Source organism: Pangasianodon hypophthalmus, chromosome 13, assembly GCF_027358585.1.
Source record: "Pangasianodon hypophthalmus isolate fPanHyp1 chromosome 13, fPanHyp1.pri, whole genome shotgun sequence".
NCBI lineage: Eukaryota > Metazoa > Chordata > Actinopteri > Siluriformes > Pangasiidae > Pangasianodon > Pangasianodon hypophthalmus.
Window position 1 is genome coordinate 24,827,122 of NC_069722.1, and position 16,625 is coordinate 24,843,746.

The 16,625-nt window shown below is 39.5% G+C and overlaps 2 protein-coding genes across 2 annotated transcripts in view; one reads left to right on the top strand and one right to left on the bottom strand.

The window, feature by feature from the left end:
* tmc5 (transmembrane channel like 5) overlaps nt 1–1,074 on the bottom strand; it is a 97,279-nt gene extending 96,205 nt beyond the window's left edge. Inside the window, exons 1-2 of the mRNA XM_034309931.2 lie at nt 875–1,074; nt 411–449 (exon numbers count right to left, since the gene is read on the bottom strand). The gene's annotated coding sequence lies outside the window, so the exon portion shown is untranslated. The remainder of the gene's footprint in view (nt 1–410; nt 450–874) is intronic.
* Nucleotides 1,075–2,825: 1,751 nt separating this feature from the next.
* The window catches only part of xylt1 (xylosyltransferase I), a 66,997-nt gene continuing 53,197 nt past the window's right edge, over nt 2,826–16,625 (top strand). Inside the window, exon 1 of the mRNA XM_026909867.3 lies at nt 2,826–3,302. Within this exon, the coding sequence (XP_026765668.2) occupies nt 3,006–3,302 (297 nt within the window). The 5' untranslated portion in view covers nt 2,826–3,005. The remainder of the gene's footprint in view (nt 3,303–16,625) is intronic.

A 16,625-nucleotide genomic window follows, 5' to 3' on the forward strand; every position in this document is an offset into this window, starting at 1 on the left:
ACACCACTTCCCTGACAAATACAAACATTAGCTTAGCAAACCAGTTAAATGACAAGCTAATCATTACTATTCTGTAAATACGTAAATAGTTTGTATTTTTTAACTTTTGATAAAATTCTACTCTTTTGTAAGTGTCATCAGAAAATCTTCCTTTTTCATGCAACACATTGTGATATGCAAATGAATATGCAAATTATGCCCAAATTATGACATCATCTGGCAACTTCTAGCTACTTTGTGCTGAGAAGAGTTTTCAGCACTGTGTACATCTGCTGAACATCCAACATCTTCATCGCAAAGCACCGAACAAGCACCACGCTCCTGAAGAGCGCATTATTTTTATTCAAAACTTTAAAAATGTGCAGAACACAGGCGCAGTGGCGTAAACAAATAACAACAAAAACACTCACTCAGGTGCTGTCCTTCTGAGCCACTTCCTGTTTCAACTCCTACAAGCAAAAACGGATCAACAGATCAGAAATTACACCTCCTGTATGTCACGTGACTTAGGGATTGTTTACTGGATTAAAATACATAAATTAACAGAAGGCTCACTGATTGGTTAACAGAGAATTGTGTGTAACTCTTCATATAAATCAATTATCCAGTTTACTTTTTTAACATTACATGTGATTGTTTCATTTTATGACAAACATACAGAAGAAACTATTAAATAGAATAGAAATTCAAACTAAATTCCACAGTAATGGAAATAAAAAACAATGAAATAACTTCTCAATCTTCCTCAAAACTATTTTCCAGCCTTATTTCTCTAAGCTTTAAGTGGAGTATCTAGACTAGCCTCAGGTCTGGAGAGGTGAAAGTAACAGACTGTTAGCTTTTGCTAGCCGAGTTCTGATTGTTTAGCACTTACCAGCTCAACTTGAAGTAAAAAAATTCAACTTCTAACACTTTCTTTTTCTTCTCTCTTCACCTTCAGGCTCCACTTTTACGTGTAGAATGAAAATTGCTTCAGATATTTTTGCTGCACTGCGAGAAATGAAATCACTTCCAGCAAAACAAAACAAAGTGACAATTAAAAACGCTAATTAGTGACCTCTAAATCACGTGACCTCGTTTGATCACGTGAACAATGCTTTTTTTCACAAAATAACGCTTTCTCTGAAGTCTGAGTCGAGTGTAAAGTTGATTAATATAAAGAAAAAAGCATGATGTGGATTTATTTGGCTTTTATTGTGCATTTCTGAAAAGCAGAAGTGACGAGTTAAATTGTAAACATGGCGCTGATTAGCATAACATTTACTCAGGGAGGGGTGGAGCAATTAGCCACACCTGTGTCGCGTTAGCCCCGCCCCTTCACACAGGTATCCATGACAACAAGGGACGCGTTCAAAAAAATGATTTATTTCATTGTATTTATTTCACACTCATAAAGAAAATATTGTGAAATATCATTCATTTCCGTCGCGTTTTTATTTATTTATTTATTTGTTTGTTTGTTTGTTTGTTTGTTGTGGTTGTTTTTACAATTTTTTTCTTAAATGCCGCTCATTCCGTCACACAGTGCGCGCGCGTGGCCACGCGAGGGCTCCGTGCTCTTATTTACATGCACGAGCTCACTCTCTCTCTCTCTCTCTCTCTCTCTCTCTCATCTTCACCACCTCCAAACCGGGGTTGCCAGATTGCACCATTTTAATACTGTGCTCAAAAAAATACATCATTTTATCCAAATTTCAAAAACTGATTAATTAATAATTTAACGCATTGCGACACACTGGTGCCTGTGCGTCAGTGTTGAGTTCTCGATCCTGATTGGTCAGAAGGATGTTGATTAATTTCCTATAACAGCAGCTCTGACAGTAGTGCAGCTGCAAATCACAGGTTTTTAAATTATTATTATTATTATTATATTAATGCGCTGGTTCTAATAGGTTATCGTTTCCATAGTAACATCTCACTCACAGGGACTCGTACATCAGATGCTCCACTAAAAAGAAACATTTATGGAAGGAGTCTCCAGTTTCAGTGCTTTGTAAGAGTCAGAGGTAAAGCTGTCACTTTTCCGACATCTTCAGAACAGATGAGTTTATGTTTTTTTTTTTCAGTTTCTCAGGAACAAACAACAACAAGCTGCGTTTTTTTGTCGTATTAACTTTAAAACAGAGATAAAAGAGAAGCTGGCGAGGGAACGAGTGTTTATAGCTGCTATAACGTAAGAGAGAACAGGTCAACCTTCCATAATGTAACTATAATCTTATTTAAAAAAAAAAAAAGATTACAATGCATCATTATTTAAAAAAATTAAATAAAATGTTAGCTATGCTACAAGAGGAACAGGAAAGAACTTGTTTCACAGACGGTCTATAATTGTAAATGTAGCTATAAACGGATAAAAAATACATTATTTCACTGATGGTATTAAAAATCAGGGTTTGTGAAGAATAGCCAGAGGATCTGTGATTTTTATTTATTTATTTATTTATTTATTATTTAGTTACAGTGCTGTGGTGGAAATTACAGTTATTATTTTTATTTATTAAATTCTAATAAAAACAAGCCGCCTGTAAACAATGTGTTTAGCTCAAAGAAAAAAAACTCCACGGATGAAATAATACTGCACACATTTTAATAAAGCTGTTGAGATAAAAATCTGTGTTGTGGAATCTGTGTAATTTATTTTACAGTTAAAGAGTCGGTGGGGGTAAAAGTTTTTGCCCCCTCCCCAACCCGGTGTAGTGTTTGCAGTTTGCAGTAAAGTCTGCTTTTTGATGCAAATTTTCCAACAATCTGGCAACCCATGAGCCAGTCGCTATCCGCCCTCCTCCCCTCCCCTGTCTCTCTCTCTTTCTCTCTCTCTATCTCTCTCTCTCTCTGTCTCTCTGTCTCTCTCTCTCTCACTGCGCGCGCTGACTCCACATAGCCCCGTAGCCCGGTGTCGGTGGCGCACGGCGGTGCTGCTCGCTCAGCTCGGCTGCTTCACACGGACGCACGCGCAAAGGGAGGGGAAAGGAAACAAACAAACCAAAACCAAACCAAACCAAAGCATGATGGTCGGCGGTCCGTGCGCGCGCAAGTCGGCTCGCCGCTCGCGCTCCGCGCTGATCGCCGCGCTCACCGTGCTGCTCATGCAGACGCTCATCGTGTGGAACTTCAGCAGCCTGGACTCGGGGGACGCCGGGGAGAACGGCGGAGGAGCTGGAGCTGGAGGTGGCGCTGGAGGTGCTGGAGGCGGAGGCAGGGAGAAGAGAGACCGGCTCGGTGTCAACAAAGCGTACGGCGAGTATCCGAGAAGCAGGAGGCAGCAGCTCGGGAAGGCGACCCTGCGCCACAAGCGGCAACCGGTAAGGAGGAAGAAGCGACGGAATTTCTGTCATGTTGCTGTGAAGAACACTGTGCACATCAGCTTCTCTCTCTCTCTCTCTCTCTCTCTCTCTCTCTCTCTCATTCATTCCGCTGTGATTCTCCGTTCTGTCCGCGAGAATGGGCCTCGGTTCTGAGGTTGTTTGTGGGGAGACAGAGAGAGAGGGAAAGGGAGAGACAGAGAGAGAGAGAAAGAGAGAGAGAGAGAGAGAGAGAGAAAGAGAGAGGGAAAGGGAGAGATAGACAGAGAGAGAGAGAGAGGGAGAGAGAGATCTATAGGTTACGCGTCAGCTGTGCGTTTACATTCGCGTTAGACTGCGTGATGAGATCGCGTCATCTCGAGACAGTGCAGGAGACTTCATTCTGTCCACATCATCAACACACAACATCATCAACACACACACACTCCATCACACACCATCACACTCCATGGCACTCCATCAGGGTTAAACACCCACCTAAAATAATGAAGCTTCCACTAAGAACATCTTCGTGATATTAGGGTTCGTTTAGGAACCAACTGTTAGAACAACCTACTGCAGTTTGTTCTGCTTACGCTGTTAATACACACACTCTCAGAAAAACGGGTTCCTCAAGGGTTCTCTTAACCTCCACAAACCTGGAAGCTCTGGTTCCACTGGAAACATCTGCAGGATCTTATTGGAATTAGGGTTCTTTTAGGAACCAACTGTTATAAGAACTTATACCCTGTTAATACAGACACTCGTAGAAAAACGGGTTCCTCAAAGGTTCTCTAAGGGTTTGTTGGACAGTTAAGTGTTCTTATCTTCCAAAAATGTGGAACTCCTGATTACACTAAAAACATTTGCACGATCTGATTGGAATTACTGGATAAGCGTGTGGAGGAACCCTTAAAGGTTCTATATAGAACAGAGTTGCCATGTTAGAAAGGGTCCAAATCCAAGCAGAACCCTCTTTTTGGAAGATAAGAACCCTTAATTATCCCATGAATCCTTAAAGAACTCGTCTTTCTGAGACAGTTTTAGCTGAATGTTAAACTCCTGACAGGTTCTAGGTATGAAGAAGAAAATAATGAGCAGTAATTTGGAGTTTGTACCGTATACTTACCCGGTTAATACACACACTCTGAGAGAAAATGGTTCTTCAGGGGTTCTTTAAGGGTTTATTGGATGATTAAGGGTTCTTAGTGTCCAAAAATGTGGAGCTTTTCTGACAGGAAAACACTTTGTTGATGGATACAGTTAGAATTACAGCGTGAAAAAAAAGTAAACTCTTAAAAGTTAAAGAGTTCTCACAGAGGAATAACCAAAGATCCCTTGGGGTCCTAAATTTTTTGTAGGTTTTTAAATTCGTTGCTGTTTTTCTGGACAAAAGCACCATTATAAAAAAAAAAATTTATAGCATATTAAAGTGTTTAACATGCAGTATAAGTGTTAGGAGTGAGGCGATACGATAAAAATATCATATCAAGATATTTAGATAAAAGACGTTTTTAAGATACACAGTATGTATCATGAGATGTAGGTTTGTTAAAAAATAAATAAATAAACGGCCAGCAAAACTGTGGTGTTGCATTTGAAAACAAATTCAATTAAAATAAATATTTTTATTAACTTATTAGAATATCTACAAAACACTGAAATGGAGGAAAATGTTTTAAAAAACCTAAAAAAAAAGTTAACATTTTCCAATTTTAAAACTATAACATAAAATCAGCTGAGGCTGTAGATGTTATTTTAAAAAAAAAGGTATAAAAAGGTCCCACAATACGAACGATATCTCAGAAAAGTGTATTGCGATGTAATTTATCACGATATCGATATTATATCGTCGTATCGCCGAGCTCTTTACGTCAGCGCTGCAGGAATCTTTACAGCTTCAGGTTAATAACTTCACACTTTCTCAGATTTCTGTTGAAATATTTCTCAGGTTTCTGTTTAAAGATTAAGTAAATATATATTTTATTATTTATTACACGTTTTCTTTAAATGCCTTTAAATCAGAGAAGTTGACCTGTTAAAGGGTAACTCTGCAGTCCGGTCGGTACGAGGCGATGAGCAAGCGGTCGTGTTTGATGATGAAATAGTTCTGGATGAGAAGAGATACTGCTTTGCTTATCGGGTTAAACAGGATAAAATTGACTAAGGTGACATTCAGGCGTCGTAAGAGCGCCACATCCTGTAATTACCGGCGCTAATTATCGTGTAGTATGATACGTACATGGCGTCCTGTGACGCATGGCCGGCTGAGGAGATGACTTTCATTATCAGAGATCGTAAAATATACAGCGGAAATGTCACAAGGACACACAGATGATGACAGTCTGGATGATAAATAATAGTAATAACACCAGCAATGCTAGTAAACTTCGTTCAGACCGTGCCGTGCATTTATACGTGGAAAGAAAATGAAGGAATAAATAAAGAGATAAAGTTTTCCACAGCGCAGCGCTGGCAGCGCCGTGTCTCGGCAGGATTTCCCGCCGTGCCAGAATCACTCGAGTGTTTTTCCGGTGAGAAAATAAAAGCAGTATAGACGTCTCACCTCCTGGAGTATCCCTGCGGAATTGTTGCAGGTTTGTGATGTATTTGTGCCATCTGTGATAATTAGAATAAACTCAGGCTTGGAGAGATCTCTCACCCTCCTGAGTGTACACGCTAATATTCGGCGCAACAGGACGCCGGTTGTTTGGTGTTACGAAATGTTTCACTGAATGTTTTCACTGTTTTAGAGCTCAAGGAGCTCATTCAGGAACGCTGGTGTAAACTCACGCAGTGTTTAACCGACGCTCTGTGCCTAACGTACAGCGTTAGAGTGTGCTGAGGTGTTTATTTTTTTAAATATTTAGCAAAAAAAACCATTCAGATCAACAAGTTGTTCAGAGAGATCACTCCGATATTGAATTCTGGATTCTGATTGGTCAGAAGATGTTGGTTCTGCCAAGTGTCCATAAATTCAAGAACCAATGAGAGCACTATCTCTACCCTTTCATCCAATCTTAATAAATATGAATATGTGTAAATAAATAATAAATACAAAATCATGTATAAGTAGTTTAACTTCTGTTAGTTCCTGACTTTTCAGACTGTAACTGTATTATATGATTGTATTATATTACGGTTTATATTAACATGCTCGTTCTACTACGTCATGGTTTCTATAGTAACAGCTCGTTCGCAGGGACGTGTACAGCAGACGCTCCACGTATAATAAACGGATTAAACAAAAAACACAGTTTTCTGTAAGTATACTTAACATGTATGGAAGGAGTCTCCAGTGTCAGCGCTTTGTAACAGTCAGAGGTAAAGCTGTAACTTTAAGTTCAGGACAGACGAGTTTACGCTTCTTTGCTTTTTATCGATAACAAACAACGCCAAGCTGCGTTTTTTTTTTCTTTATTAACTTCAGGAGAGAGAAAAATAGAGTCTCATGACTGTTTATAGCTGCTGTAACGTACGTTAGAACTTGTTACGTTGACGTTACGCAACATCAGAAGTAACTACAAACAGATGAAATGCATGAGGTGTCATTCTTTAATAAATATAAATTGTACTCAACAAATTTCTGTGGTGTCCGAGGAATAAAACACATCGGGCTGTTATAGAAAAAAAAAACTTTGGAGTGATAACTAATGGAATTTTTATTGCAGATCTGAATTGGGTTTGTTGTTAAAAAAGTGGCAATGCAGCAGAATAATATTTTAAGAATTGTAAGAATTTTTATCGTACAAGTGATTTGTTCGTTAGTTACGCAGTTTCCTGTGTGTAATGTTCGCATCAGTGTCTCAAAGTTGCTAGCTGTGTGTTTGCTTGACTTGATATATTTTTAAAGTTAATGTCTAAAAGCGATTGGCTCGGAACGATCCTGCTGGACGGATCCGGAAGACGGGACGACCTCGGAGCCCGCTGACCTTTCCTTCTTCTCATCCATGACAGGCTGTAATACGCTCTCTGATTCTCTCTCTCTCTCTCTCTCTCTCTATCTCTCTCAAATTTCCCATCTCTCTTTTTCTCCAACTCTCTCGTTCTTCGTCTGTCACCTCTGCAGAGCTTCTTGTTCTTGTAAAAACAGGAGCTTATATACCACGAGCTGGCATTTGTTTCCACTTTTCCTTTGGAAGAGCTTGGAAAAAAAAGGAGGATTAGAGCGCAGATCCATCACAGCTCCCACAATCCCCTTCATCACGCCAGAGTCCAGGAATTACAAAACAAGAAGATTCAGAAGTGCTATTGTTGGAAATGAAATGTGATTTCAGGGGAAATTAATGTGTTTGTTGCTTCTGAGAGAAACTCAGGAGAGATGAGGATGAAATTTTACGTCTCGAGTTAGTTCGGTATTACGCTCGTTAAAAAAAGGGTGTTTTTTCTTTAATGGTTAACAATTATCTCTTTCTAAAAGGGGTTCTATAATCTGGAACATTCTGTTGCAGGGTTCTGTGTATATCTTATTTCCAGGGAGACAAATCAAACAAACCTTTGAGGTGATAGATTAAACTTTTTAACGAGAAGTGTAACCGAAATGTCTTCATTGTTTCGTAAGCATAATTAATCAGCCGTTACGTCCCAAAAACTTCCCACAGAAGTCAACAAATCTGTGGATTTCAGTAATCCCTCTTGGACCGGTGCAAGGACCAATTCTGTTTTCTTTTCTTTTGGTTATTTTAATTGTTGTTCGCGTTTGTCGTGAGTGATGTCATGATATGCATTTTTTTAGATAAATTCTGTCATGATGCAGAATCTTTTTCTCGACCACAATATCAACAAAATCAAGTCGCTGTTCTTCTGTTGGATGTTAAAATTTAATCTGTTTGTGTTCAAGTCTTTTAATTTTTGTGTTTTTTTAATTAAAAACATTAGGTATATTGTTTCTCTTATCATAGTGTGTCAAGCGTGTTTAAAATCTTTAAATAATTTTGTAAAACTTTGTTGAGAAACTTTAAAATCAGCAAAATTTTTGAGATTCTAAGAAATTCAGAACATCATCAAGTATCAGGATGTTGCATTTAGAAATAAATAAATAAATAAAAACAAGGTTCCGTCTAGCACCCTGAAAGGGTTCTTGGTTTTCGGTTCTGTTTTAAACACTACAGCAAAACGTTGTTGTCCAGAAAAGGTTCTTTAGGAACTCTCTATTGTCAGAAATCGAACAGGTAGATTAAATTAGACTGGAAGTTTGGGAAAGATGATAGTTCTGTCTGTGAGAACGCTGCAGGTCCTCGTGACGCCCGTGTTCTCCGTGTTCTGACTTTGTTGTTGTCGGAATCTCAGACTCGATCTTTCCTCTTTGTTCAGGTTGACGGCAGAGGACAGGTGCTGCGTCTGATTTCTTTTTGATCTTCATCTTCGTCTGTTTCTTTTGGTCGCTCGGCTTCCTCGCTCTCTCTCTCAGCTGTACTTTCAGCTCAGAAAAATCCCAAACAATCATCTTATTTAAAAGACATAAAATCTCTGGCTTGTCCCGCTTTCTGTTTTTTTTATTCATGTATGTTCCTTAAACCAAATGTAGAAGTTCCTTCTTTTAGCACATGCAGGGGTTTAATTTTTATTCGGGGGAAGTTCACTGAGCCTTTGTAAGGAACGGGTTTTCCTGCCATGTTGCTTTTATCCGTTTGTAGATGTCTGAGATTGAAGGAGTGGATGATTCATGTGAAGAACCGTCCTTGCAGCACATCTTGCAGGAATTTCCCTGACAGACTCCAACACAAACGACGGTGCTGAAAGTTGCACGTCTGCGTTAAACTGCGAGAAGAAAAGAAATCGCATTTTGTGAAAGAGGGTACAAATATAGCACTTTTTTTTCCTTCCTGCATTTTTATCGGAAGTGAAATTGGATATGGGACTGTATCACAGCAGCATTTTAAGATTTGGCGTCCACATTATCAGCGTAGCTCGTATTTGTTCGGAGTTTTTGTCCGTACACGGTATTCTTTCGTTAGTTACGCAATTTCCTGTGTGAAATGTCCACATCGGCGACCTGTTCTGCCTTGTTTCATGGCTGGCGTTTTAACTATTGCGTTTGGAAAATCTACACTGGAATTCTATGTTCCCTACCCATTTGGTACCCAGGTGTGTGTTGGCAAACATGTTCCAAGTCCTATTCCTTATTCGGTTAAACATTCTTTATTAGACGCAGCCGGATATTACTGGCTAGACTGCGATCCGTCAGACACTCGACTGTTCCAAGCACTTTGCCGAGAGAATTTCCTTAAAGAAGAAATCCTCCACATCTGGCGAAGATTGGCTCGGCGTTCCCGCTAACACACGGTGAGAGTGTGTGTGCCAGGCTGCCGCTGGTAAAGACACGGATTATACTCCGCTGGCAGCGATGGCGTTCCTGGTATTTCCTTAATGGGGTTTTAAAATTGCTAAGAGCACACGCCCAGGGCCAGCTATTCTCTACATCCTCTTTATAACAACCTGTTCTCACTGACCTTAAAGAAACTAAAAAGAAACCTCAACAATGAGACACTTTACCCCTTTAAAGCCTGAGATTATTAATCAGTTATTCATTTAAACGCATGTTACTCAGCAGGAAACCAGTAGGAAAGCCGCGTACACTGAGGAGGAAAAGAAGGAAAACGGTTGTCTCTGCAACTTTAGGATTCAAACATAGAATGCTTTCAGGAGGTGAAGAACCCGTAATATACAAAGAACCCTGTGAAGAACGCTTTATTCTAGCAGTGTAGGTACAGCAGATCGTATATCTTCTGTAAGCAGGTGTTTATTTAACATTTATGGAAGGAGTCTCCAGTGTCAGTGCTTTGTATCAGTCAGAGGTAAAGTGATGACAGGAAGTAACTGGTTTCATGGACATTTAACGTAACTATGAACGGATAAAAAATATGACATTGTGATGTTTTAATAAATAAAAATTGTAATCGTTGGTATGTTGCTGTGGTGTAAAGGAATAAAACACTCAGGGATGTGCTGTTATAGGAAAATAATCAACGTCAGGGTGGCAAAAGGAACAGGAACTTCATGACACCAACCTGTCGCTGATTATTTTCCTGTAGCAGCACGACACACAGCGCTTTATTACTTAAATATTTCAGTGTTAATCTTAATCTAAACGCTAATGGTTGGTCCACGGAATGGAAATGCTAACTAAGCAAAAAACTTCCACTAATTCACAAAAAATTGCCTTTTTTTTTTTGCAAAATTTGTGTGCATCAACATCATCATCATCATCGTCATCATCATCATCGTCATCATCTGCAATATGCTGTAATATGCACATGACAGATATCGGATATTTCGGAAATCCCACATCTGAAATTCAAACGTAATACGTAGCGACGATCAGTTTTTTTAATCATTTAATCAAATTTTTCTGGATTTGAAAAGTTTTAGAAATGAAATTTGGTTTGATTTTAACACTTTGAGACCCTAACCCTAACCCTGGCTTGCGAGTTACCAGTGTTTTGTGCTTTTGTATTTGGAATTTTCATTCAAAATCAATGGAAATTTTTATGCAAATTAATGTTAAATATCATTGATTTTTGCTGCGTCTGTAGTTGGTTTGTTTGTAGATCAGAATTAGCTTGTTATCTCGCCGCTGACTCGCGTGCAGTGACTGAGCTGGTGGCTCAGACACAGGAACTCTCTGGGGAGGTGGAACTCACACACACACACACACACACACACACACACACCTTTTCTTACGAATGAATGAATTTGTATGAAATTGAATGAAATCCACATGGACTGTGTTTGTGCTGTGAGATTATACACCCCTTTCGATTTTCTGATCACGTGTAGCTCGTACTTCTTCACAGTTTGAATCAGTTTTTAATTAAGTACACCCTGTTTAGCAGCGCTGCTTTAGATTTGATTGTAGGTTTTATTTTTGTGTAAAACTCTACAGCATTTTGAATTTTTTTCCCTGTTGTTAACATGCAGGACGTTTCTACAACCTCAGCAGATTTTCGCTGCTCGTTTGCGGATAAACGGAAAACGGATTGAAGGATTGAGAAATACAGTTTTGTCTGTAACGTGTGGATGATGTTGAGGCGTAACGTGAGCTGAGAGATGGAAGAAAATCCTGAGTATCAGTTCCATATGGTGCCGTAGCGCTCGCCTCTCAGCAGGGCAGCATCTCATTAACGCTTCCTCCATTCTGCGCGAGATTAGGAGCGACGTTAGACGTACACGTGGCCCTGAGAACACTCAGGGTGTGTGTTAGGTGGTTTTTTTTATATATGTAATTTTGCAGCAGGACCCCTGGGCCTCCTCGGAGGCGAGCATCAGGTTTTGTTTGTAAAAGAAACATGTCCTGCTTGCGAGACCTCTAAAGACACAAGCGAGCTCTTTCATGTCCCTCCCCAGCTGTTGCGTAACGGCTCGAGCCGCCGTTTATCGATTTGTTTCTCCGTGTCGCGCCGATGGTTATCTCCCGACATTTCCATGATGCGCTCTGCTAATGAGCTGGCCTCGATTGGAACACTTGTTCTGTTTTTCCACAATGATTTCATCTGGTTGAGAGAGAGAGAGAGAGAGAGAGAGAGAGTGCACGTGTGCTGTTTATTGTATATCACGAGGACACAAAGTGCGAGGCTGTTGTGTTTTTTTTCCCCTCGGCTCCGGCGGCATCGTGGAAAAGGCTTCCGATTGCCCAGCTGTCAGTTACGCTAGAGTGCTTTATTTCATTAGCGCTGGTGTTTTGGTTGCTGCTTTTATTTTGTTTTTTGTCTCTTTACCTTTCGTAAACACGTCCATAAAAAAGTGATGTCATTATTGCATAAGCTCGGGTTGGTGTGTCAGCGATGTGCAGTACGATGATATAACATCCACATCGGGATAAATCCATCCACAATGCACTCTGTTAGACATCACACTTATCACAAAATCTATTTATAATCATTTTAATTTTTTAACTAAACTTTATTTTAGTGCTTTTAAATAACAGTTACACACTCTTTTTGTTCATTCATTTTTTAATAACCATTTCACACTAACTAAAAATGAGTTTGGTTTTAGTTTTTTTTTTTATTTATTTATTTTTACAAAAAATCACAAACTCTTTTTAATTTTTTTATATAACAGTTACAAACTTTTTTTTTAAATTTAATTTTTTTTTTTTTTTTTTTACCAACAGTTAAAAACAAATAAATTTTTTAGTGTTTTTAAGTAACAGCTGCAAACTCTTTTTAACAGTTTTAACAGTTAAACTCTTTCTAATTTTTTTTCTTCTTTAGAAACAGTTATAAACTGTTATTTCGGTGATTAGATGTTGAAGTTGTGTCCTCTCCTGACTGTGAACGCAGAGCTGATGTAATTAAATAATAAACTCTCAGCTCGGGTTTGCTGGCGGTTTGGGAGTAAACCTGTAGATGGTGTATCGTAGAAATCGCAGAAATGCCTTCAGGTGTGGAGATGTGAAGTTTTTGCTGCGTGTTTTTGGCACGACGTCTCGTTCTGAGCGCTGTTTTCTCGGACTTGTCCTTCCTGCACGGTCTGATTTATATATTTAATCATTTCTTCATTGCTGGCTCAGCTCTGTTTTGTTTGGAACAGATAACTGACATGTCGCTTATTAAAGTTTAACAAAAGCTTATTATTCCTGAATTAGCAGCGAGTCAGAGTTCATCTGTCGTCTCTTATTGCCGTCGTCGTCGGTTTTGTTGTTGGATCTTGTTTGTTTGCAGATTCTATCAGAGACGTCTGACCTTTTTATCCGAGTCCGATCCAAACGAGTTCGACGTCTGATCCTGATCCACTTACGTTTTATATCAGAATAATCACCTGTTTATCATGCCTTACAGTAATATCATGATATTATCGTAATATTTCTGCACCTGTAGCGCTCTTGAGTTCTGGATTCTGATTGGTCAGAAGGTGTTGATTAATTTTCTATAACAGCAGCTCGGACAGTAGTGCAGCTGAAAATCACAGATCTATATTAAAGTTACATTAATAACTTTACAAAGCACTGACACTGGAGACTCCTTACAAAAATATTAAATAAACTTACGATCTCCTTAGAGAAAACTTCACCGTGTCAACGATTATGCTAATTCTTTGGTGAAGGACGTTTTTTAAAAATCTTTATTATTAGTTTTAGATTATGAGGAGCGTCCGCTGTACACATCCCTGTGTATGAGCTGTTGCTATGGAAACAATAACGTATTAGAATGAGCGCATTAATATAAACCTGTCGTTCATGTTACGGCTGAAACTACAACAATAATGCACCAATCAGATTCGAGAATTCAACCGCACTGTATTATAAGGCTTCTTATTATTCTTACTGTTTTTCATCAGGTGATGCTCTTGTTTTTTTTGTTTTTTTTTAGCAGAATGGAATATCGAGACATAAATATTTTCTGCCGTACATATTATACATAGACACATTGTGTATGGGTTAAAAAAAGTTTGTTGTTCAGTGTTTATGACGTCATGTTCTTTGCCGTATCACTGCGCCGCCGCTGTGTGTTGAATACTGTGTGTGTAGCTGATTGTCAGCAGGGTGTGTCTGTTCGGAATATGAGTGAAAACACATTTATGAGCATTTTTAATAGCTGGAAAAGGTGATTGTGAGCCAGAGTTTAGTGTGTGTGTGTGTGTGTGTGTGTGTGTGTGTATGGGATGAAGTACGAATAAAGACGCTGTGTAATGAAGCTCAATGCAGCCAGTGTGAGGTGTGGAGTCGGCGGTTGAGTGTGTGTGTGTGTGTGTGTGTATGTGTGTGTGTGTGTGGAACAGAGCTGCGGTCTGCCATGTGGTATGAATGGGGTTTGTGTTGCTGCTCAGTCAGAGATGGCAAAAGAAAATAAACTTTGCTGCTAACTGGACTGCTCTTTTTACGACCACAACCCAGACATTGGGCACACACACGCACACACACACACACACACACACACACACACACACACACGCACACACACTCTCATTTCTCACACTGTATCTCTCTCTATTTCTCTTCTGCTCCTTTCCTTGCAAATCTCCCAAAAAATGACGTTAACGTCAGACATGTGTCACCGTTCGCGCCGTGACGTCATTACGGAAAAGTGGGCGTGGTTTATTTCATTAACAAATGTAATGGTGTAATCATTTTTAAGACTCTTAACTAGTGAGAAATCATATCACACCATGAACATTCTTTATTTCCCAGAATTCATTGGTTTGTGCCTAAAGTAAAAGCTTAGAGAACCATTTAACTCCGCCCACTTTGGTTTTGTGCTATTTTGCATAATAGGCGAAACCTGTACGAAACTCAATAATGATCAGAAACAAAATGGCCGCCACGTGCGAACAGGGCGGAGCTCAACGTACTTAAAGTACTTAATCAGCTGCACCTCATGATCGGTTGCGTGGATTTGTACGAAACTTGAAACAAATGTTCAAGACAAGATTCTGAGGATGGCTGCGAAGTGTAGGGGCGTGGCCATGTATGGGATGGGGGTGTGGTTAAATTTAAATAAATAGTGATGGGTGGTTTATGGAGGAAATGAGAAACTGAAATAAATGATAGAAAAAATGACAGATTACTGTGTACATGTCATAAAACTGCTGAATTGAATAATTTATTTGAGACTGGTTTTGTTTAGTTTTGGGGTTTTTTCATCGTGTCTCTGAAAGCGACGTGCACAAAAATTAATCTTTCTTTTTTTTGTAAGCGATGACAAGTAAAATTATTATTTGCTTCTTGTACAGACAAGTAAATACTCTGCAGAGTGTACGAGTAGAGTGTATTTCGGTGTTTAACTCCGCTGTAATTGCACCTCGTGTCCAGCGTCTTGACGTGACGTGTGGAACAGGACGGCGTGAGAGCAGGTTGTTGGAGCTGTTCTTCAATTGATCACACTCCTCTCACGTCGCTCTTCATTTGTTCTCTGACTCTTTCTCTCTGTCGCTGTTTATCACTGAGCGTCAATCACTCACACAGATCAGCCTCAGTGTCTCAGTCTGTCCTACTAACCGTGTGTGTGTGTGTGTGTGTGTGTGTGTGTGTGAGATCAGCAGAGGTGTAGAAGCAGGAGAAGCGCAAATCCATAATCCCATCGCTACGTCATTACAAGTGAAGTTTGTATTGTAAAAAATGTATATACTTCAATTTTGTAAAAAAAATTTCTCGGTACTCAGAAAGCCTTTTTGGGTTTTGGGGCGGAGCTCAGATTGTGATGTCACAAAATACAATCCACAGCTTTGGACTAATCATGGCCGATATGCAAATATTTGCAGAACGACTCAATGGTAACCAACAACCTTTAAACTCTATAAACATTTAATCTAGCTAGCTAGCTATAATAGTTAGTGCTGAACACATGGTGGTTGTCATGGTGACTTTATATTTGATAACCTTAAATAAATCGGTGAGAAAATGAGGATGTAGATCGAAACTCAGACACCGAAATCCCACTCCTGTGAGCTAGTTTGCTAGCGGTTAGCAAGCCACCTAGCTAATATTGTGACATTAGGCTAATTGCCATTATCTTAATTTGCATAATCATGAATATTCATAGATACTAGTATAATATGTCTGTAATAATAGAATAGAAAAACTGTGCTATTGCCATGTAATGGCCAGTTTTGTTGTTTTGAGCTGTTTGTGTTCTTCCATCCCTAAAATTAGCTCCGCCCCTGTCCATAGAAGAGTTATTCAGCCCCGCCCCTTTTTCCCAAAAAGAAAATCCAACCCATAAGTTGTACAGTTTCAACAGAACGGTGGTTGCGGTTCTTAGAGGAAAGAGGGAGGCTCAGTTTAACCATGCAGGCAGTAGAGGGCGCTAAAAATGACAAACTGCTCCTTTAATCTGAGATGTTCAGGTTTTATTTATTTATTTTTTTGGTGATATGTTTTGTATTTTTTTATGTGTGATGATAAAAATAGTGGTTATAATATTAAGGGTGTGTGAGTGGAAAGGGCCTGGTTCCGGAGAGTACCTGCTGGGATTCGGGAATCATGTGACCAGGAAAAGATTGAAATGGGAGCTCCTTCTCAGCGGTAATCACCTGACTGGTTAGAGAGAGAGAAAGAGAGAGAGAGAGGGAATACTATGAATAGTTGGCAATACAGTGAGAATTCCTACTGGGGCCCTGCATATCCTCCAGACTGGGATCAGGTTTTGCTAACACTTCCCCCGTTAGCCGTGGACAAATTCCGTCTCTCAGCTAAAAAAAAAAAAAAAAAAAGCTGTTAGACAGACAGTCACTCTTTCTTATTAAAGAAAATGTAAACACACAGCAGGAAAGCTTTATCCAGCTATCATAGCACTTCTGTTCACACTTCAAAAGAGTTGTCCCTGATCCTGGTCAGGGTGGAGGTGGATCCGGAGTCTATCCCGGGAACACTGGGTGTGAGGAGGAAGTACGCTTTGGATGGGA